General features: G+C 44.2%; 1 protein-coding gene across 1 annotated transcript in view; it reads right to left on the bottom strand.

The window, feature by feature from the left end:
• Nucleotides 1–22,695, bottom strand: part of LOC118366726 (mediator of RNA polymerase II transcription subunit 14-like) — a 42,338-nt gene extending 19,643 nt beyond the window's left edge. Inside the window, exons 1-22 of the mRNA XM_035749332.2 lie at nucleotides 22,245–22,695; nucleotides 21,933–21,959; nucleotides 21,675–21,780; nucleotides 21,245–21,418; nucleotides 20,553–20,682; nucleotides 19,202–19,330; nucleotides 17,499–17,606; nucleotides 13,998–14,130; nucleotides 13,723–13,873; nucleotides 13,513–13,624; nucleotides 13,241–13,366; nucleotides 13,069–13,147; nucleotides 7,269–7,428; nucleotides 6,661–6,855; nucleotides 4,556–4,690; nucleotides 4,260–4,336; nucleotides 3,836–3,996; nucleotides 3,553–3,699; nucleotides 3,143–3,234; nucleotides 1,732–1,884; nucleotides 1,245–1,514; nucleotides 839–1,067 (exon numbers count right to left, since the gene is read on the bottom strand). Of these exons, the coding sequence (XP_035605225.1) occupies nucleotides 839–1,067; nucleotides 1,245–1,514; nucleotides 1,732–1,884; nucleotides 3,143–3,234; nucleotides 3,553–3,699; nucleotides 3,836–3,996; nucleotides 4,260–4,336; nucleotides 4,556–4,690; nucleotides 6,661–6,855; nucleotides 7,269–7,428; nucleotides 13,069–13,147; nucleotides 13,241–13,366; nucleotides 13,513–13,624; nucleotides 13,723–13,873; nucleotides 13,998–14,130; nucleotides 17,499–17,606; nucleotides 19,202–19,330; nucleotides 20,553–20,682; nucleotides 21,245–21,418; nucleotides 21,675–21,780; nucleotides 21,933–21,959; nucleotides 22,245–22,417 (3,067 nt within the window). The 5' untranslated portion in view covers nucleotides 22,418–22,695. The remainder of the gene's footprint in view (nucleotides 1–838; nucleotides 1,068–1,244; nucleotides 1,515–1,731; nucleotides 1,885–3,142; nucleotides 3,235–3,552; nucleotides 3,700–3,835; nucleotides 3,997–4,259; nucleotides 4,337–4,555; nucleotides 4,691–6,660; nucleotides 6,856–7,268; nucleotides 7,429–13,068; nucleotides 13,148–13,240; nucleotides 13,367–13,512; nucleotides 13,625–13,722; nucleotides 13,874–13,997; nucleotides 14,131–17,498; nucleotides 17,607–19,201; nucleotides 19,331–20,552; nucleotides 20,683–21,244; nucleotides 21,419–21,674; nucleotides 21,781–21,932; nucleotides 21,960–22,244) is intronic.
• Between the last annotated feature and the right edge of the window lie 276 nt (nucleotides 22,696–22,971).

Raw genomic sequence — 22,971 nt, 5'->3', positions numbered from 1 at the left:
TGGCGGAAGCTTTAGTCCAGGTCTGGGAGGAGATCCCTACGGAGACCATCCGCCACCTCATCAGGAGCATGCCAAGGCGTTGTAGGGAGGTCATACAGGCATGTGGAGGCCACACACACTACTGAGCCTCATTTTGACTTGTTTTAAAGACATTACATCAAAGTTGGATCAGCCTGTAGTGTGGTTTTCCACTTTAATTTTGATTGTGACTCCAAATCCAGACCTCCATGGGTTGAGTGTACGTACATCCATTCATACACACACTGACCCATACGCAAACAAGCAAACACACACACACACACACACACACACACACACACACACACACACACACACACACACTAAGTTGGACAGCAGATGCAGGCTCTAGGGCTGAGATGGGGGAGCAGGACTGGATAATGCTTCCTCCCTTCTGGGCTCAACTCTCTCACACAGTTTGCCATTCAGCATGTGCATAACCGCAGTGGAAGGACGAAAACACACACGGAGTGATATCACTTAGCAGGGACCCATGAGCATTTGGTCTCTTTACTCTGTTCTTTCAAGGGATGCCAAGCACACGGAGTGATATCACTTAGCAGGGACCCATGAGCATTTGGTCTCTTTACTCTGTTCTTTCAAGGGATGCCAAGCACACGGAGTGATATCACTTAGCAGGGACCCATGAGCATTTGGTCTCTTTACTCTGTTCTTTCAAGGGATGCCAAGCACACGGAGTGATATCACTTAGCAGGGACCCATGAGCATTTGGTCTCTTTACTCTGTTCTTTCAAGGGATGCCAAGCACACATGGCACAAACAGGGGACACGCCAGCACAACCACACCATCCCCTCTCACCTGGGGACTGTGTGGGCACGTTGGGATGGTAAGGGGTGGGAGGGGAGGTTAAGGGAGGGTACACTCCACCAGGACCCGCTCTCATTGGCTGTTGTTGCTGCTGGGCCTGTAATTGGCTCATAAAGGTGTCCATCATGTCTCCTCCCACCGGCGAGGGCGGGTTGTCGTCTTCATTGACGGAGCGTCGCCGAGCATCCTGGTTACTGTCAACAAACATGTTGAGGAACGTCTGGTAGAGAGAGAGAAGGGGGAACATAAAGAAAGAAATAAAGAAAGAAAGAGACAGAGAGAGATAAAGTTATAATTGAACTCAACATCAGATATTTTCATACAACTGAATCTTGACACTTTCAAATTCCTAAAGCAAATTATCCCCACCCTCCAAGCCCTTTCCTCTCTCCCATACCTTGAGCCCTGGGGCGGGGTAGAAGCCCTCCACGATCTTGGTGTTGTCGAAGAGGCTGTAGGCCCCGTCTCTTATGGCCACCACCCCACGGCTGCGGCAGTAGATGTCAATGCAGTACATGTTGCGGAAGGCCAGGCGGATGTGTGTGGCTGACTGGGGAAGGATGGAGAAACACTGATAGGCCGTGTTAGTGCGCTGGGTCAGCCCCAGCATGGGCACCGTGGGCAGCTTGTTGATGGCATTCAGAGGGGCCTGGGTATCTGACAGCACCTGGTGAGGGAGGGAGAGAGGGAGGGAGGGAGGGAAAATAGAAGTTAGATAATTCATAGAAAACAAATGTAATGGAATTCAGGCCCCTTTGGTAGACGGCCCGGACCCTGTATAGTTAGGTTGAGCGTGTGGCCGGTCCTGCCCCTGTATAGTTAGGTTGAGCGTGTGGCCGGTCCTGCCCCTGTATAGTTAGGTTGAGCGTGTGGACGTGCAGTACCTGTAGAAGCGGGACCACAGTAGGGGTCTTGTTGAACATCTCCTGTAGTTGATGCAGTATAATGTTGTGACAGTTACTACAGCCTGAGTTAGGGCCTACTGTTCCTAGAGAGAGATGGAACCTCTGGCTGCTACTGTTCCACTGGATGGTCACCTAGAGGAGAGAGGAGGGGGCGAGAGAGGAGAGAGGGGGCGAGAGAGGAGAGAGGAGAGAGAGAAGGAATGAGAGAGGAGAGAGGCGGGGGCGGGAGAGGAGAGAGGAGGGGGCGAGAGAGGAGAGAGGAGGGGGCGAGAGAGGAGAGAGGAGGGGGCGAGAGAGGAGAGAGCGAGAGAGGAGAGAGGAGGGGGCGAGAGAGGAGAGAGGAGGGGGCGAGAGAGGAGAGAGGGAGGGGGCGAGAGGCGAGAGAGGAGGGGGCAAGAGAGGAGAGAGGAGGGGGCGAGAGGAGAGAGGAGGGGGCGAGAGGAGAGGGCGAGAGAGGAGAGAGGGGGCGAGAGAGGAGAGAGAGAAGGAATGAGAGAGCGCAAGCGTCTCATTAGAGGTCGGCATGTCCGATTAATTAGGGCCAATTTCAAGTTTTCATAACCATCGATAATCAGCCTTTTTGGACGCTGATTATGGCCGATTACATTGCAATCCACGAGGAGACTGCATGGCAGGCTGACCACCTGTTAAGCGAGTTCAGCATCAAAAGGACCTTGTGGCTGCAAGCAGCCAAGGTAAGTTGCTAGCTAGCATAAAACTTATCTTATAAAAAAACAATCAATCTTCACATATTCACTAGTTAATTCACTAGTTGTATCTGTTTCAGTAGCGAGAGTCAAATCACATTTTATTTGTCACATGCGCCGAATACAACAGGTTACAGTGGAATGCTTACTTACAAGCCCTTAACCAACAATGCAGTTTTAAGAAAAAAAAGTGTTTAGTATTTTATAACAAATAATTAAAGAGCAGCAGGAAATGTGCAGCTCAAATGGCTCTTGCAGTCCTTCATTTAGCAAATGACCGCACTACTCAAGTAGGCTATTGATGCCGGCTGCACATCAACTACAATCATTTCTGTAATCAGCTTCCTCCCCCAACTGTTAACGACAATGATGTGCGGAGTGATTTATATTTGTGGTAAATCATTTGAAAGATGCATAACCCCTCTTACTAACGTTACAGCCTATTTGATAGATTAAAATGTTTCCCTTTATGATGAGGATGATGATGATGATGATGAGAACCTGTTAGTGGTAATTTTGTGAGAAAACATTTGTTTTTTGTTTTCAGATTTTTTCCTATACGTTAACAATTCAATTTAGTTTAAAACGTTCACACCCCTACGAGGCACCATACACTCGCTAGTTGGGAAGGAAACTAGCAAAGGGCTTGAGTTCAGACAGGACATTGGTGTAATGTTACTCACTGAGCTGCCCTTGGTGCTGCCGTAACACAGAACCAGTTTGCGGTAGTTATACAACCGGATCTCACTAAACAGACTCAGGTAGGACGGCATCTCTAAGAGAGGAGACAATACATAAGCACACAGTCAATACAAATGGTCATCAATACAAAATGGTCATCAATACAAAATGGTCATCAATACAAATGGTCATCAATACAAATGGTCATCAATACAAAATGGTCATCAATACAAAATGGTCATCAATACAAATGGTCATCAATACAAAATGGTCATCAATACAAATGGTCATCAATACAAATGGTCATCAATACAAATGGTCATGCGTTACTTATCTTTTAGCTGTATGAGTAGAAGATTCATTCCCCGCTCTCGTACCACAAATGTTTGCACGCATGCATGCACACACACACCTGCTAGTGATCGTGAGAACACCAGGACACACTGGTAGAGCTGGTTGATGGAGATCCAGTCGTTGAGGAACATCTCCACCACCTTCCTCCCTCCCACAGGCTCAGACAGAGGGTTCTCATAGGTCAGATACACATGGCGTGTAGAGGCTTGACACACACATACACAGAATAGGGAGAGATAAGGGAACCATTTGGGTAGAGTGTGTGTGTGTGTGTGTGTGTGTGTGTACACATGTACGTTTGTGTGTTTTTTGGGTGTCCATATGCGTGCGTTTCTGTGTACCTTGCTCTTTGCTGTGTGTGCTGTTGAGTGGGCAGTTGGTCAGAATTAGTTCTGCCACCCATGTGCGGTTGTTCCGGCCCTGCAGACGGAAGGTGCAATCCAGTAGAGAGCGCTCCAAAGCCAGACTCGTCTCCTCCCCTACACCCTTACTGGAAGGGATCCTAGGGAGGGGGACAGGACCACATGGGGTCAGGTACATAGTGTATACTTTACTGAAATAAAGGGTACAAAACCATCATCTTTATCTATCAGCTATCATCTTTGTTTTGGGTGCATGTTATTGAGATGCGAGAAAGTTTCAGTTTAAGTCAGTAGAACCAAAATCATATTAGCATTATCTCAAAAATTCCCATTGACTTCCATATTATTAGGCAGGGCCACTGACATCTGGATTTGCAAGGTATCCTGGGATGTTGAGTCTTACTTGAGGATGCGGATGGCGTGGCTGCAGCCGTCTCCTTCCACCTGCACACCCTGGTGGGGAATCTCCATCTGAGATAACTAGAGAGAGGAGAGAGACACATGTTTAGACAAGAGGAGGAATGGAGGGAAGAGAGGGAGAGATGAGAAGAGGATGAGAGAGATGTGAGAGAGCAGGAGGGATGGATGAGGAGAGGGATGATGAAGAAAGACATCGACGGTGGAAAAGTAAAAACTGAGGAAGAGTTGTAAAATGTAGAGAAGAGAGAGAATAAAAGGGTATACTCCCTCTATCCATACCTCCACTCTGAGGCTTATGAAGGGCATGTTGGTGTCACACATGGCCACTAGGTGAGCCAGCTCCTTGTTGAAGGCAGACATCTCCCCCGAGCGCTTGGGCTTCTTGGGCTCCAGAGCTCCCTGGTCTCCTGATAACTGGAGGACAGAGAAGAGAGAGAGGATATGAAAACACTGAGATCACAGAGATCATTTATAACATGTTCTCTGAAAATATCAAGGTTTATATGTACAGTACCAGTCAAAAGTTTGGACACATCTATTCATTCAAGGGTTTTTCTTTCTTTCTTTTTTTACAATTTTCTACATTGTAGAATAATAGTGAAGACATGAAAACTATGAAATAACACACATGGAATCATGTACAATAGTAACCAAAAAAGGGTTAAATAAATTAAAATATATTTTAGATTTGAGAATCTTCAAAGTAGCCACCCTTTGCCATGATGACAGCTTTGCACACTCTTGGCATTCTCTCAACCAGCTTCATGAGGAAGTCAATAATAATAATAATAATAATAATAATATATGCCATTTAGCAGACGCTTTTATCCAAAGCGACTTACAGTCATGTGTGCATACATTCTACGTATGGGTGGTCCCAGGAATCGAACCCACTACCCTGGCGTTACAAGCGCCATGCTCTACCAACTGAGCTACAGAAGGACCACATATGAGTCACCTGGAATCCATTTCAATTAACAGGTGTGCCTTGTTAAAAGTTAATTTGTGGAATTTCTTTCATTTGAGCCAATCAGTTGTGACAAGGCAGTGGTGGTATACAGAAGTAGCCCTATTTCATAAAAGACCAAGTCCATATTATGTTAAGAACAGCTCAAATAAGCAAAGAGAAATGACTGTCCATCATTACAGTAAAGACATGAAGGTCAGTCAACTCGAACAATTCTAGAACTTTGAAAGTTTCTTCAAGTGCAGTCACAAAAACCATCAAGTGCTATGATGAAACTGGCTCTCATGAGGACCACCACAGAAAAGGAAGACCCAGACTTACCTCTGCTGCAGAGGATAAGTTTATTAGAGTTACCAGCCTCAGAAATCGTCAATTCAGATTGCACCTCAGATTGCAGCCCAAATAAATGCTTCACAGAGTTCAAGTAACATCAACTGTTCAGAGGAGACTGCGTAAATCAGGCCTTCATGGTCAAATTGCTGCAAAAAAAACACTACTAAAGGACACCAATAAAAAGAAGAGACTTGCTTGGGCCAAGAAACACGAGCAATGGACATTAGACCGGTGGACATCTGTCCTTTGGACTGATGAGTACAGAGATTTTTTGGTTCCAACCTCCATGTCTTTGTGAGACGCAGAGCAGGTGAACGGATGATCTCTGCATGTGTGGTTCCCACCGTGAAGCATGGAGGAAGAGGTATGATGGTGTGGGGGTGCTTTGCTGGTGACACTGTCCGTGATTTATTTAGAATTCAAGGCACCCTTAACCAGAATGGCTACCACAGTATTTTGCAGCGATACGCCATCCCATCTGGTTTGCGCTAGTGGGACTATCATTTGTTTTTCAACAGGACAATGACCCAACACACCTCCAGGCTGTGTAAGGGTTAATTAACCAAGGAAGAGAGTGATGAGTGAGGAGTGCTGCATCAGATGACCTGGCCTCCACGATCACCTGACCTCAACCCAATTGAGATGGTTTGGGATGATTTGGAACACAGAGTGAAGGAAAAGCAGCCAACAAGTGCTCAGCATGTGGGAACTCCTTCAAGACTGTTGGAAAAGCATTCCAGGTGACTACCTCATGAAGCTGGTTGAGAGAATGCCAAGAGTGTGCAAAGCTGTCATCAAGTCAAAGGGTGGCGACCTTTTGAAGAATCTAAAATATATTTTGATTTGTTTAAAACTTTTTGGTTACTACATGATTCCATGTGTTATTTCATTGTTTTGAAGTCTTCACTTTTATTCTGCAATGTATAAAACTGTAAAAAAAAACTTGAATGAGTAGGTGTGTCCAAACTTTTGACTGGTACTGTAAGGATTTTTCCTCGGTTTACTCCTTTTAGGACATGGTTTCAAATTAGCTATATCTCAAATCATTGCCAACAATACAAGCAGTTCTGCAATCCATTCCTACTTTTCTCTTAGCTCCCGGGCGGGCCCCTTGGCCAGCGGAATTGTCCAGGACGAGCTGTTCCAGGTTCGGCTTGAACTGCTGCAGGAGCTGGGCGCATGGAGGTCCCTCCTCACCTTCCAACTGAGACACAGACAGGAAGGAGTACTTGTAATGTAGCTCCGTGGGACAGCCAGGCATATCCAGCATCTCTACCACCTAGGGAGGGAGAGAAAGATGGACGGGTGAAAAAGCAGGGAGAGAGGGGAAGGATAAACAAATAAAATAGTGGGAAAGCTGTGCATGATTAATGTACTAATACATACATATATACATATATATACATACATACATACATACATACATACATACATACATACATACATACATACATACATACATACATACATACATACATACATACATACATACATACATACATACATACATACATACATACATACATACATACATACATACATACATACATACATACATACATACATACATACATACATACATACATACATACATATCTATGTATATCTATACCATTGTACATTTTCTTGTGTTTGCTACAAATACATAGTTTTTTGATGACCAGTAATAGGCATAAGGCGTGAGGGACTTACAATGTAATACTGTGGTAGGCGGGTAAGCCGGATGAAGAGCCTGTGTTTTGATAGGCTGCTGGCAGGGTGGGAAGCAGAGTTGGAGAGGTGTAGTATGTCTGTGCAGATAGTGGGGAGGTGTTTCACAGACTGTCTACACCTCTGCTCTCCTAACCAAAACCTGGAGGGAGGGAGTAGAGTAGAGGGAGGGAGAAGGGAATGTTAGGAATGGGGGAGAAGAGAGGGGTGGGGGAAACATTAGTAAACAGAAATGTGACATTGTCCAAACAGAGCATTTACTGGACAGATTAAATTATCATAGAACTAGAATCCCAGAACATGTAATTCAATGCAATACCCGTTCTAGTAATTATATTTCTATGCATATCACACTATGACAGATGTGTGTTATAGACATGTGTGTTATAGACCGGTCATTCTCATTGAAAGCAAATCTAAGAACCTCTAAATATGTGCTATGTGCGCTATTTCTATGCTATGAAAATATATTTCACAGCGGTTTAGATGGTACTTTGATTCTCTACACTATACTTGCTTGTTTTGTCACTTAAACTGAAATTAAGACGACACCATTCTGTATACTTCTGGCCCGTCTTTGGACACTGTGTTAACTAACCTCCAGACAAGCTTCAATGCCATACAGCTCTCCTTCAGTGGCTTCCAACTGCTCTTAAATGCAAGTAAAACTAAATGTATGCTCTTCAACTGATCGCTGCCCGCACCTGCCCGCCTGTCCAGTATCACTACTCAGGACGGTTCTGACTTATAAAATGTTGACAACTACATACCTAGGTGTTTGGTTAGACTGTAAACTCTCCTTCCAGACTCACATAAAGCATCTCCAATCCAAAATTAAATCTAGAATAGGCTTCCTATTTCACAACAAAGCATCCTTCACTCATGCATACCCTCGTAAAACTGACCATCTTACCGATCCTCGACTTCGGCAATGTCATTTTCAAAATAGCCCCCAACACTCTACTCAACAAATTGGATCCAGTCTATCACAGTGCCATCCGTTTCATCACCAAAGCCCCGTATACTACCCACCACTGCGACCTGTACGCTTTCGTTAGCTGGCCCTCACTTCATACTCGTCGCCAAACCCACTGGCTCCAGGTCATCTACAAGTCTTTGCTAGGTAAAGCCCCGCCTTATCTCAGCTCACTGGTCACCATAGCAGCACCCACCCATAGAAAACGCTCCAGCAGGTATATCTCACTGGTCATCCCCAAAGCCAATTCCTTCTTTGGCCGCCTTTCCTTCCAGTTCTATGCTGCCAACGACTGAAACAAACGACTGGAACAAACAAAAATCCCTGAAGCTGGAGACTTATACCTCCTTTACCAGCTTTAAAAGCACCAGCTGTTAGAGCAGCTCACAGATCACTGCACCTAGACCATCTGTAAATAGCCCATCCAACTACCTCATCCCCATACTGTATTTATCTTGCTCCTTTGCACCCCAGTATCTCTACTTGCACATTCATCTTCTGCACATCTATCACTCCAGTTTTTAATTGGTATATTGTAATTACTTCGCCACCATGGCCTTTTTATTGCCTTACCTCCCTTACCTCATTTGCACACACTGTATATATACATTTTCTACTGTATTATTGACTGTATGTTTGTTTAACCTACCTGGTTAAATAACGGTGAAATAAAATAAATAAATATTCCGTGTGTAACTCTTTGTTGTTGTATGTGTCGAACTGCTTTGCATTATCTTGGCCAGGTAGCAGTTGTAAATGAGAACTTGTTCTCCACAAGCCTACCTGGTTAAATAAAAAAATTAAAGTGAACTATTGACATTTTTGCAAGCAGGAAATTGTGGAGCGATTTCTTCATAGTGCATCTTTAAGATGTTCTGAGCCTGCTTAGAAGCACATTTTCCTGGAAATACGGCAAAAGGAAAAGCTGAAGCCACATGATATACCAGCACGTCCCTGGTGAAAAGTGGGAATGGATCTGTTCTAGAGGTCTACCGATTATGATTTTTCAACCCCGATACCGATTATTGGAGGACCAAAAAAGCCAATACCGATTAATCAGACATTTTTTATTTTTTTTATGTATTTGTAATAATGACAATTACAACAATACTGAATGAACACTTATTTTAACTTAATATAATACCTCAATAAAATCAATTTTGCCTCAAATAAATAATGAAACATGTTCAATTTGGTTTAAATAATGCAAAAACAAAGTGTGGGGAAGAAAGTAAAAGTGCAATATGTTCCATGTAAAATATGTGCCATGTAAGAAAGCTGACGTTTCAGTTCCTTGCTCAGAACATGAGAACATATGAAAGCTGGTGGTTCCTTTTAACATGAGTCTTCAATATTAAGGTAAGAAGTTTAGGTTGTAGTAATTATAGGAATTATAGGACTATTTCCCTCTATACCATTTGTATTTAATTAACCGTTGACTATTGGATGTTCTTATAGTCACTTTAGTATTGCCAGTGTAACAGTATAGCTTCCGTCCCTCTCCTCGCTCCTCCCTGGGCTCGAACCAGCAACACAACGACAACAACCACCACATCGAAGCAGCGTTACCCGTGCAGAGCAAGGGAAACAACCACCCCAAGGCTCAGAGCGAGTAGCTCCGCTAACTAGCCAGCCATTTCACTTAAAGTAACACCAGCCTCATCTCGGGAGTTGATAGGCTTGAAGTCATAAACAGATTGACGCACAACGAAGAGCTGCTGGCAAAACGCACAAAAGTGCTGTTTGAATGAATGTTTACGCACCTGCTTCTGCCTACCACCGCTCAGTCAGATACTTAGATACTTGTATGCTCAGTCAGATTATATGCAACGCAGGACACGCAAGATAATATCTAGTAATATCATCAACCATGTGTAGTTAACTAGTGATTATGATTTATTGTTTTTATAAGATAAGTTTAATGCTAGCTAGCAACTTACCTTGGCTTACTGCATTTGCGTAACAGGCAGTCTCCTTGTGGAGTGCAACGAGAGAGGCAGGTCGTTATTGCGTTGGACTAGTTAACTGTAAGGTTGACTTGCCAAGTTAAATAAAGATGCAAAAAATAAAAATAAAATACATTTGGCGCCCAAAAATACAGATTTCCGATTATGAAAACGACCCCAATTATTCGGCCATTCCGATTAATCGGTCGACCTCTAATCTGTTCACAGTCAAGAACCTTCTTTTTCTGATTAAAAGTGGACTACTATTCAGATTTTTGGGATGTGGAGAAAGTGATTGACACAACAGCGGCTTGCATCATCGACTGTTGTAAGCAGCAGTTTAGCAGATATGGCATACCTGACAGTGGTATAGTTACGTATAAAGGTGCCCCAGTTCACGAGTCAAGACTTTGCTTTTTTTGCAAAAGCCTGGGAGTGTGACCTCCACACCCTATCAGTCAGAATAATGTTAAGGTGGAGTCAGTGAATATAGCAAAGACCCTTATCACAAAGGCTATGCAGGAAGGCACAGATGTGTGGCAAGCCATTTTGGCGTGGAGAAATACTGCCACAGAGGGCTTCGGCAGCAGTCCTGTACAGCGCTTATCGTCTAGACTCACCCGCTCTCTGTTGCTAACAGCTCCCAAGCTCCTCGCACCAAAGGTCATTAGGGATGTTCAGGCACACAAGCGTGCTTGTCAGGACAAGTCAAAACATCACTATGACCAGCATGCAAAAAAAATCTGCCTGTAATAAAAATAAAGGCCAAGCTGTCAAGAGTGCTCCTGTCACCTCACACCAGGGATGCCACATGGAGTCTTGGCACATGCATGGGGCACATCAGCGCAAGGCCATATGAAAGGCCATATGAAGTGGAAATAAAGGGACGATAATATGGAAGGAACCGTAGGGACATAAGCCCAGTTCAGGAGAGCATAGGGCACTGGAGGCCCACATGGGAAGACTGTGAATAACCTCTGGATGGTGTGGGCAGGACACATAATGAGGAGACGGGGAACACCCCACCAGGACAGTTATCTCTGCCGAACGTCCCTCCACAATTTAAGGAAGACGTGGAAAAGGAAGGAGAGGCCCTGAGGCTCCCAGAGGTGCCCAACATCCCAGAGGTGCCAGGAGAGGCCTCGAGGCTCCCAGAGGTGCCCAACGTCCCTGAGGTGCCCAACGTCCCAGTGAGGCCCCGAGGTGCCAGGAGGCCCTGAGGCTCCCAATATGCTACCAGTGCGCCACACTAGGACAAGGGCTAACATAAGACCGCCCCTGTATTACGGAGACTATGTCCCGTAAGAGATGGGGGGAAAAAAACAATAATAATAATAGTGTTTTATAGAGCTCCCCCTCTATACTGTCCCCGTTGGAGAAAGTGCGTACCCATAGTAAACTGAAAATATTTTTTCCCAAAATTGCTAATATATGCATATAACAATTATTATTGAATAGAAAACACCCTAAAGTTTCTAAAACCGTTTAAATTATGTCTGTATGTAAAGCAGAACTCTCAGGGCAGCCTTTCTCCCAAACGCTATCTTGTGAAGAGAAAAGTTGGGTCAACTTTGACGTCATGGCCCCTACCCTTCCCAGGCAGCTACCGATCCAGGAACAGTCTCTATCTGTTCAGCGCGATGTCAGCTTTCAAATGGCACGTTCATTGTGAGAATCCCACGAGCCCTGCACGTTTGGCGGGCGAAATCGCTCGTGTCCCTCTGAAAAACAGGCACTCTATTGCGCGCGGCCGATTTGGAGTACGTCTTTTTCCATGATCCAGCATTTGAAGCCGGATTGTCTGTTCGCGCTGATCTTTGTTCTACATGCTAAAAACATCATAAAGCTCGATTTTTCACATTGTTTGACCAGTTTAGTGGACATATAATATGTAAATTGGAAGTTTTGATGCGCAAGAGTGCTGGACCAGAAGTCATTTTGGATGCATTTCAGCCGAAGCTGTTAACATGTGCTAATACAGAGACACACAACGTGAAACCAAACGATCTATTGGGTAAGTATGACTCCTTCTACGTCTTCTGATGGAAGAACATCAAAGGTAAGGGAATATTTATGTGGTTATTTGGTGTTTCTGTGGACTCCAAACATGGAGGAGACATACTGCTAATATCTGAGCGCTGACTCATAGTATAGCCCAGTGAACGATGTCTGTAACGTTAAAAATAAATGTAATACAGCGGTTGCATTAAGAAGAAGTGTATCTTTGTAAATATATGTAGAACATGTATATTTAGTCATGTTTATTGCTTGTTATCTGACGTTATCTGTCGGAGCTATCATCATTTCTCCTGACATTTGAGTAGCATTTTTTGAAATGTCGTCATTGTAAACAGAGATTTATGGATATAAATGGCATATTATTGAAAAAAAATTAAATGTACTGTGTAACATGTAATATTACTGTCATCTGATGAAGATTTTCAAAAGGTTAGTGAATTATTTATTTTTTAATCCTACTTTTAAATTTTATTTTTTTCTGGGACAAAATGGCCGCCGCTTGCCTTTTGTTTCGGTGGTGATCTAATATAAATATGTGCTATGTTTTCGCCGTAAAACATTTTAGAAATCTGACAAGGTGTTTATCTTTCATTTGAGCCATTGGACTTGTTAATGTGTGGAGGTGAAATATTTTTAGGAATATTTTTGCGTTCCATGCGCCACCTTCCAGCTGAGGGGGGGTTCCCAAATTGGAACCCTAGTCCCCTTCTGGTTAAAAAACGGGACAGTACCTCTTCTCGTATCCATATGGGTATACTACAAAGTATAGACTACTAAAGTACTAGGGTGAATCACTTCACATATGGCTTTCTGAGGAGGAGTGATAAGCCACATGACTTACTTGAGCTGCTGTAGCCAGGATATGATGCGCTTCATGTCATCGTTGATGGTCTTCTCGATGTCATCCAGCATGGATTGATCTGGAGACAGACACAGTGGAAGTCAGTACAGTGTATATTTATGTGTGTGTCTCCCTGCTTACCGATGTGGTGAGTGTGCTACTCTCTGCTTACCGATCCCATACAGCATGGGGTGGAACATCCCTGAGTGCAGGTCTACGAAGATGTGCAGGCACTCGGAGCGTCCACAGGGCTCCAAGATGGGAATGACCAGAGTGGGCAGAGCGGTCTCTATGAACGCTGAAACACAGGCAAGGAGAGACAACAATAACATTGCACACTGACAACATGGTTGTTTCTGTCCACAACACTGTTCATTGCATTCTAGGTCAGTGTTGTTGGATCAGTTAGTGTATTGATAAATCAGAGAGGACAGAGAGACTCACAGCTGTCGCTGGGGTTGCTGCTCTTCAGGATGGCTTTCAGCTCCTGCAGCTTCTGATGAGAGCGAGCGTGCACGCTGTCAATCAAAAGCTTCTCCACTGACAAGTGATCAATCTACAGGAGGGGCCAGGAACAGAGACTGTGATGAGGTCCTCATCATAACAAAATAATAGTAGAGGACTGTAGCTGTGAGGAACGAGGAGTTAGCTCACCTTCATGGCTCTCTCCATCAGTCTGGAGTCACAGGCAGGGAGCGGAGGATCATGGGAGATCTGCAGAGGCTTGGAGCCGTCTGATTCATCAATCTTGATGGTGACTTTGTGGACCGACGCAGTGCCAGTCTTCCTGCCCAAGACCTGTTGGCTGGAGAGGGGGAGAGAGCGAAGAACCAAGAGAGAGGGCAAAAGGGATGGGTCAAATGATGATGGACCAATTTCCCTGTGATGAAGTATTCATTCAACTAAGCAATCAACCAAGTGTGTCTTACTTCCAGACGGCCAGTGTGAGGCACTTGGCAGGCATGTAGTGTTCCACCTGCACCAGGTCTCCCCAGCGCTCTCGGTACAGCATGAGGGTCTGGGAGTGGAGGACCTCCAGCTGAAGAGACAGGCAGAAAGAATCTGGACAGGGAGAGTCAAGGAAGGGCTGGGCCAGGAGGATGGCATACACACATTCACAATACATACAGAAATGCAGACACACCCATGCTAACTGAGTGTGGTGTCTGGACGCTGACAGGCTTCAGCTATTAAAGTAGGCCGGTTATACTTGCTACTGAGTAAAACTAATGAAAACTAAATAAATGGGGAAAACGTACTTGCTACAGAGTTGTGTTAAGTTAATAAAAACAACAGACTCATAGAAATCTTCCAGCCTATTTAATAATTAGCCGTCTATTGGGCATAACGGTATTACAAATAAATGTAGCATTATATTTGTGTTTGTGTGACAGCGTTATGATATTTAATGTTGTTATAACTTGGCTATAACTTGTGCTAGGCCCTTCTATGTTGAACATAATAAACAGCTCTCTATCCACCGGATGTGTACCAAACAGTAATAAAGCTTCTCTTGAAAAAGCCAAACCTTGACCCAGAAAATATAAAAAACTATCGTCCTATATCGAATCTTCCAATCCTCTCAATTTTTTTGGAAAAACCTGTTGCGCTGCAATTCACTGCCTTCCTGAAGACAAACATTGTATTCGTGGTTTTAGACCCCATCATAGCACTTAGACTGCACTTGTGAAGGCGGTAAATTACCTTTTAATGGCGTCAGACGGAGGCTCTGCATCTGTCCTCGTGCTCCTAGACCTTAGTGCTGCTTTTTATACCATCGATCACCACATTATTTTGGAGAGATTGGAAACCCAAATTGGTCCCTTATCTGTCGAAAATATATCAGTTTGTCTCTGTGAACGGTTTGTCCTCTGTCAAATCAACTGTAAATTTCGGTGTTCCTCAAGGTTCCGTTTTAGGACCACTATTGTTTTCACTATATATTTTACCTCTTAGGGATGTCATTCGAAAACATAATGTTAACTTTCACTGCTATGCGGGTGACACACAGCTGTACATTTCAATGAACCATGGTGAAGCCCCAAAATTGCCCTCGCTAGAAGCATGTGTTTCAGACATAACTAAGTGGATGGCTGCAAACGTTCTACTTTTAAACTCGGACAAAACAGAGATGCTTGTTCTAGGTCCCAAGAAACAAAGAGATCTTCTGTTGAATCTGACAATTAATCTTGATGGTTGTACAGTCGTCTCAAATAAAACTGAAGGACCTCGGCATTACTCTGGATCCAGATCTCTCTTTTGATGAACATATCAAGACTGTTTCAAGGACAGCTTTTTTCCATCTACGTAACATTGCAAAAATCTGAAACTTTCTGTCCAAAAATGATGCAGAAAAATTAATCCACGCTTTAGGTTAGACTACTGCAATGCTCTACTTTCCGGCTACCCGGATAAAGCACTAATAAACTAAATACGGCTGCTAGAATCCTAACTAGAACCAAAAATTGTGATCATATTACTCCAGTGCTAGCCTCCCTACACTGGCTTCCTGTTAAGGCAAGGGCTGATTTCAAGGTTTTACTGCTAACCTACAAAACATTACATGGGCTTGCTCCTACCCATCTTTCCGATTTGGTCCTGCCGTACATACCTACACGTACGCTACGGTCACAAGACGCAGGCCTCCTAATTGTCCCTAGAATTTCTAAGCAAACAGCTGGAGGCAGGGCTTTCTCCTATAGAGTTCCATTTTTATGGAACGGGCTGCCTACCCATGTGAGAGACGCACACTCGGTCTCAACCTTTAAGTCTTTATTGAAGACTCATCTCTTCAGTGGGTCCTATGATTGAGTGTAGTCTGGCCCAGGAGTGTGAAGGTGAACGGAAAGGCACTGGAGCAACGAACCGCCCTTGCTGTCTCTGCCTGGCCGGTTCCCCTCCACTGGGATTCTCTGCCTCTAACCCTACTACAGGGGCTGAGTCACTGGTGCTCTTCCATGCCGTCCCTAGGAAGTGTGCATCACTTGAGTGGGTTGAGTCACTGACGTGATCTTCCTGTCTGGGTTGGCGCCCCCCTTGGGTTGTGCTGTGGCGGAGATCTTTGTGGGCTATACTCGGCCTTGTATCAGGATGGTAAGTTGGTGGATGAAGATATCCCTCTAGTGGTGTGGGGGCTGTGCTTTGGCAAAGTGGGTCCTGCCTGTTTGGCCCTTTCGGGGGTATCATCAGATGGGGCCACGGTCTCTCCTGACTCCCCGTCTCAGCCTCCAGTATTTATGCTGCAGTAGTTTATGTGTCAGGGGAGCTATGGTCAGTCTGTTATATCTGGAGTACTTCTCCTGTCTTATCCTGTGTCCTGTGTGAATTTAAGTATGCTCTCTCTAATTCTCTCTCTCTCTGAGGACCTGAGCCCTAGGACCATGCCCCAGGAATACCTGGCATGATGACTCCTTGCTGTCCCCAGTCCACCTGGCTGTGCTGCTGCTCCAGTTTCAACTGTTCTGCCTGCGGCTATGGAACCCTGACCTGTTCACCGGACGTGCTACCTGTCCCAGACCTGCTCTTTTCAACTCTCTAGAGACAGCAGGAGCGGAAGAGATACTCTTGATGATCAGCTATGAAAAGCCAACTGACATTTACTCCTGAGGTCCTGACTTGTTGCACCCTCGACAACTACTATGATTATTATTATTTGACCATGCTGGTCATTTTTGAAAATGTGGACATCTTGGCCATGTTCTGTTATAATCTCCACCCGGCACAGCCAGAAGAGGACTGGCCACTCCTCATAGCTTGGTTCCTCTCTAGGTTTCTTCCTAGGTTTTGGCATTTCTAGGGAGTTTTTCCTAGCCACCGTGCTTCTACACCTGCATTGCTTGCTGTTTGGGGTTTTAGGCTGGGTTTCTGTACAGCACTTTGAGATATCAGCTGATGTTAGAAGGGCTATATAAATACATTTGATTTGATGATAACCACATTATCTTGATAGACAGTGCCATGAAAACATAGGAGGGTAATTAGCAGCAGCTGGGGGTTGCCAGATGCAGTTCTGCCATAACTACGACCATCTTGAAAATTGTCCCAGGTCCACATTTCCCACTGGGCAACAGATGTAGGCCCATAACACTACACCCCTTGTTCTCTCTCAATCTTGAATGTGTGTGTGTGTATGTGTTGGATTACATTCTCAATTCACACTAAATAGCAAATGAAATGTAAATATTTCTGCTTGGTTCATGGAACCTGATGAACTGAAAGACATTGTGTGGCTGTTGGCTGCAGCATGTCCCTGACCCCAAGGCCTCGACCATTGCAATGCTGTTGGTGTCTGAGCCTGTTGTATGCATGGTCACTGCCAGCCAATACAGTACGTGCGCACACACACACTGCAGCAGCTCAAGCCAGACTTGGCCCTGAGCCCACTGTCTGCACAGAAACAGTGCGCGCGCTCACACACACAGAAAGGATACGCAGGCAGCTGTACATGTCCTGCAGTGGTTTCTCGTCTGCAAACAGGCGCGACTGCACCAGCTCATGGATGAAGTTCACCTGCATACTGTGGACAAGAGCTCTGCAATCTGGAAGGAGGCGGGGGGAGGATGGAGGGGAAAATATTCAAAATAGAGGATGGTGAAAAAGAGAAAGCAATCTAATTAAATAGTTTATTTGCGAGTGCTGGCTGCATTTTTCATTCATGATTCCTCCTGCGCATCAGGACCAGAATAATTATAATCTACAGTAGATCAAGTTGGTGAGAGTTGTACAGTGGGGATGAGTTGCCCCAATATGGATTAACTCTTAAACTGGGCTAAATCAAGATGTGTCTATTAATCTTGCTGCATCAAATGTTACACCTAGATTTAATTTAAGCCTAGTTAGATTAGAGGAAGGACTTAATTTAAATAAAATGTTCACTTTAAACGCAGATTAATTTTAAGCCTGTTAACAAATCATTTAGATTGGAGAGCAATTCTAAACTGCCACTTGAGGTGGTTTAACTAATAAAATGGGCAGCATATCTTCTGTGGAGAGTTCCTCTGAGAATAATTAGAGACAGGTTTAATCCTGTTGAGTTTTATGATAATTATTAGTTGGCTATTTACGTGCCCATTTTGTACAACAATTAAATTGGAGTTTATGGCCAGCCTTGGTACGAATGATGATTTTTTTTTGCAACATGCTGTAACGGGCCTGATAACGTTGACATTGTAGTGAAGTAGTGTTAACGCTAGTTTTAACTTGCATTATTGCCAGATATTTACCAGTTATTTATGCTTACTAAATATTGGTGGGTCAAGTTGTCCGTCGTCATCATAGCGGTTATGGAGAGGGGCAAACTGCTGGGGAATCATCTCGCATATTTTCTGGGTGATAGGATCAATTCGCTTGGACGGAGGCCCCCCCTCCGGCTCAGGTCTGAAATAGCCCCCGCCCCTCCTCTGCTGAAGCCTTTTTAGCTCTTGCTTTAAGAAAAACTCCAGCAGGCTTTCATCCAATTTGTGTCCCTCTTCTCTTTAACCCGTTTCCAGCCATTACATTTATCGCATAAAATGGCCCAGGTGTCTAACTTATTTTTGACAGTTGTGTTGTCTGTCTTTTTATCCTCCAGTACGGTACTAAATTGCTCCATCAGCGCCGATAAGCGGAGAAATTTGAACTTCGTTGACATACCATGATAAGGTGGCGAGCTGACAGATAATAAATGGCTAAATAATATTGGGTGCTAGCTAGCTTGGTTTATAAACTAGCTAGCTACAGTAGCTAACGTTAGCTAACAAATTTGTTTTCTGTCTCGTACTGGCAAATAACGGATTTTATAAAAAAATTAGCCAACCCATGGTAACCTTTCACAATGGAGTTGCAGTAATTCTAACGTTACATTGTTATTATTTCATCAAGGAACAGCAACTTTGTGGCATCATTTGTCAGGTAGGCTAGCTACTTCGTTTCAACTCACGAAATACCTCATATTTTGATGTAAAAAGTCACTAATAATAGTTTAAAACCGTTAGATTGACTGATACAGATTTAAAAAATAAAGTGGTGGAACACATCTCTGATTAATTATAAACCTAGATTTACAAAACCTAGATTAGCTCTAATCCTAGATTGGTGTGTTAGCATTGGGTTCTGTGTGTTTGGTGTGTGGTCTTTCAGGTGTTGTGTACCTTACCTCCAGTCTCCTTGTCCTCCACCAGTATCTCCAGCTTCAAGAGTCTCCAGGGAATATCTGGGTCATCCCCCATCACTGTCAAAGTGGCCTCAAACTCCCCCTCCACGCGGAACTTCACACGCCCGTTAACTACAACACACAATACATAATGGTTGCCACCTTTTCAATAGCCAGAAACTGTCTTGCTGTGTGATGTTTACCCATGGAGAGGTTGGCCAGCTTTGTGTGGGAGTAGTTTTTTTTACTTCCTGGAACAAAAAAAAGGGGCGTGGTCCACCCCTCGGGGGCTCCGCTGGATTTAACGGTGTAGAGAACTTTTGGAATATTAAAGCAAATTCAACACATTTCTCCATGGACCGGAGTGAAATTGTTTTATTTTGTAAAGCTAATTTACTAAAATTCCACATAGTCTCCCATGGAACTGAGAGAATATTTTGCAGTTTTAATGCTAATTTCTTATTCTCTGCATTTTGCCATGGCTAATGCTGTGATCTTTCGAGCAAACATAATAGCTAAATCAATACAACATTACTGCGGGGACTTAAGTCACAACAGCATCAGTGAGGTTGGGCACTGATGTTGGGCAAATAGGTCTGGCTCGCAGACTGCGTTCCAATTCATCCCAAAGATGTAAGGCAGCGTCCTCTTCCCATTCGCCGAACTCCAGAGAACGCGTTTCCACCCCTCCAGAGTCTAATGGAGGTGAGCTTTACATCGATGTTTGGCATGGTGATTTTAGGCTTGTGTGCGGCTGATCGGACATGGAAACCCATTTCATGAAGCTCCCGATGAACAGTTCTTGTGCTGACGTTGCTTCCAGAAGCAGTTTGGATCTCGGTATTGAGTGTTGCAACCAAGGACAATTTATATGCAATACGCGCTTCAGCACTCGGCGGTTCCGTTCTGTGAGCTTGTGTGGCCTACCACTTCGCGGCTGGGCCGTTGTTGCTCCTAGATGCTTCCAATTCACAATAACAGCACTTACAGTTGACAGGGGCAGCTCTAGCATGACAACAATTTAACAAACTGACTGGAAAGGTGGCATCCTATGACGGTGCCACATTGAAAGTCACTGAGCTCTTCAGTACGGGCCATTCTACTGCCAATGTTTGTCTATGAAGATTGCATGGCTGTGTGCTCGATTTTATACACCTGTCAACAATGGGTGTAACTGAAATGGCCGGATCCACTCATTTGAAGGAGTGTCCACAAAATATATATATTTTTTTACACTGTTTGGACTTAAGTGTTTTTTCGGGATGCCTTAGTGGCCCGTCCAAGGATTTCAATGGAACCCTGTGTGTGTATGTGTGTGGTTGTGTGTGTGTGGCTGTGCGTGTGTGTTTCTTACCCACGGTGAGGTTGGCTAGCTGAGGTGGTAGGTCTGTTGTGACAAGACGATGTCGCAGGATCTGATTGAGCTGGTTCAGGGTTGTCTGTTTCTCCACTTTAGTGATGGGATCTGGAGGAATGATTTTATCCTACACACACACACACACACACACACACACACACACACACACACACACACACACACACAAAATTGGGCTAAAGATTTCTCCGTTCCTATTCCACACTCCCGTCTAGATGGTGGTGGTAACCCACTAAGGGTTTATGTGTTTGTGCACATATGTACATCATGCACACAAACGAAGAGTACAGAGTACATTAAGGACAAAATTGCTGGCTAAACCAGGCAGTCACCATGGCTACTTAAGCTACAGTAGCTAATAAACACAGAGGTATCAGACGCCTCATTCTATTTGACCAGTGAGCACTACTTAACCAGGCAAGTCAACAGAGAACCAGCTCTCATTTATAATCCCCTTTAAGATTTAGATGCACTATTGTAAAGTGACTATTCTACTGGATGTCATTAGGTGAATGCACCAATTTGTAAGTCGCTCTGGATAAGAGCGTCTGCTAAATGACTTAAATGTAAATGTATAATAAAGAGGCCTAGTCATGAGGCCAAAAGACACCAATACAATAAGAATAAATAACAGAAAGATGGGCAACACAGATCAGTTAGGGGTGTCTTACTCGTATGCAGGTGGGCAGGCGCGGGTATGAGCCGGTGGTGAGCACATCAATGGCAAACGGGATGGCAAAGCTGGGCAGGCGTGCGTGCACCAGGGCGTCCCTCGCCAGCGATGCCAGCCTGTCAGCCGTGTCCACAAACAAGAAGGCCTGCTGGTCCAGGAAGCTGGAGATCATCTGTTTCCGTGGAAACCAGAGGTTAGGGGTTAGAGGTCAGGTTAGCGTACGACTGTTAATGACGACTAAGTAGTTCTAATTTTAATCATGTGCAGGTAGACCTAACTCAAACTTTCACATAAACAATGCATTGATATCAGTGGGAAAAATTGTGAGACGGTTGGACTTGTATGTGCATAACTCAATCTAGTATCTGGTTGTGTATGCCCACTGTGAGAATATGATTGGTGTAGTAGAGTACTGTAGTCTTACATACCGCACACTTTTCCACCTTCCCAGCGTTGCTGGCCCATTTCACCAGGGCAAGGAGACGAACAAACAGCTGCCTGGTCCGACTAGAAAACTGAACGATCTCGATTTTTCTGTCAGAAACAGTACAGTATAAAAGTTTTCATACTCATCGGCACGAATGGTCAAAGAGGCAAAAAAGGTGCATGTCACATACAACACAACATTCCCATTTTGACAAGTCAATTTCAGTGAGCACACGGAGTGAACCAAGAGACACACTTACCTTTCCATGTCTGTTTTTCTGGGTAGACTGCAAGAAGGACAGAAACATTATGGGTAACTTTCAGACAACATAATTTTACCACACCATATGAACACAGAAAATAAAGAAATCTCAATTAATATGGACGCACGGGTGAAATAAATGGTTGAAAGAAAAGATTCCAAGTAGGCTACTTGCACAACTATCTACTTTCCAATCGCTTTGCCATGAAACAAAACACATCATAACCACTATTTTGAGCCACCTGGATCAGATATAACAAGAGTCAACATCAACAGCGCACTTGACGGAGTCTCGTCATTAGCTACTTACAGTTCACCCAACAGGGTGATTTCATGGTAGGTCCTCTGCAGGAGAAACTCAATCAGCAGGCTCAGCCGGACCCCTTGCGTCGCCTGGGGTCCGGAAGAAGGTGGTTGGGTGGCCGAGGTGGGACCTCCGATAGGGACCAGTTGCCCATCTGATCCAATCTGCACTGGAGCCATTTTAAAATAACAAGGAAAGCTCCACCGATGGAGACCGAAAAAAATGTAAACTATCGACTCGCAATTACTTCAAACTGGAATAAATGTTACACATATTCTATATTATTTCGCGCGACGTAATTATTAAGTAGGGGCTCGGCGTCTTCGCCCCATTGAAACATTGGCAAATACCCGCGTTTTAATGGCTTATTACAGAACATATTCAATGCTGTTCAACCGCCATCTTTACTGTCTGACGGGAAGTGATCACGGTAAGGTGGAAGGGAATACCCGTAGACGGATTTCATGGACTGGAGAAACAATCATTAACATAACCAAACGAAAGGAGTCGCTCGTGTTTACTCTGCTGTCCCAGGATCAGTGTTCATTCACTAGGTTTTTGTCAATTAGTTCAGGCAATAAACAATCAAACTGGCCCCTGATCAGCGCCAGTAGTTCTGTGAGCGATAATAAATGTAACCAATCAGTGGTATTTTAAGTACATAAAATATTTTCCTCGTAGTTTGAAACATCCACCACATTTATAATGTCTATTCGGCTTTTATAATATGTCC

This window comes from Oncorhynchus keta, chromosome 34 (assembly GCF_023373465.1).
Source record: "Oncorhynchus keta strain PuntledgeMale-10-30-2019 chromosome 34, Oket_V2, whole genome shotgun sequence".
NCBI classification, from domain to species: Eukaryota; Metazoa; Chordata; class Actinopteri; order Salmoniformes; family Salmonidae; genus Oncorhynchus; species Oncorhynchus keta.
This window is presented reverse-complemented; position numbering and strand designations above follow the sequence as displayed.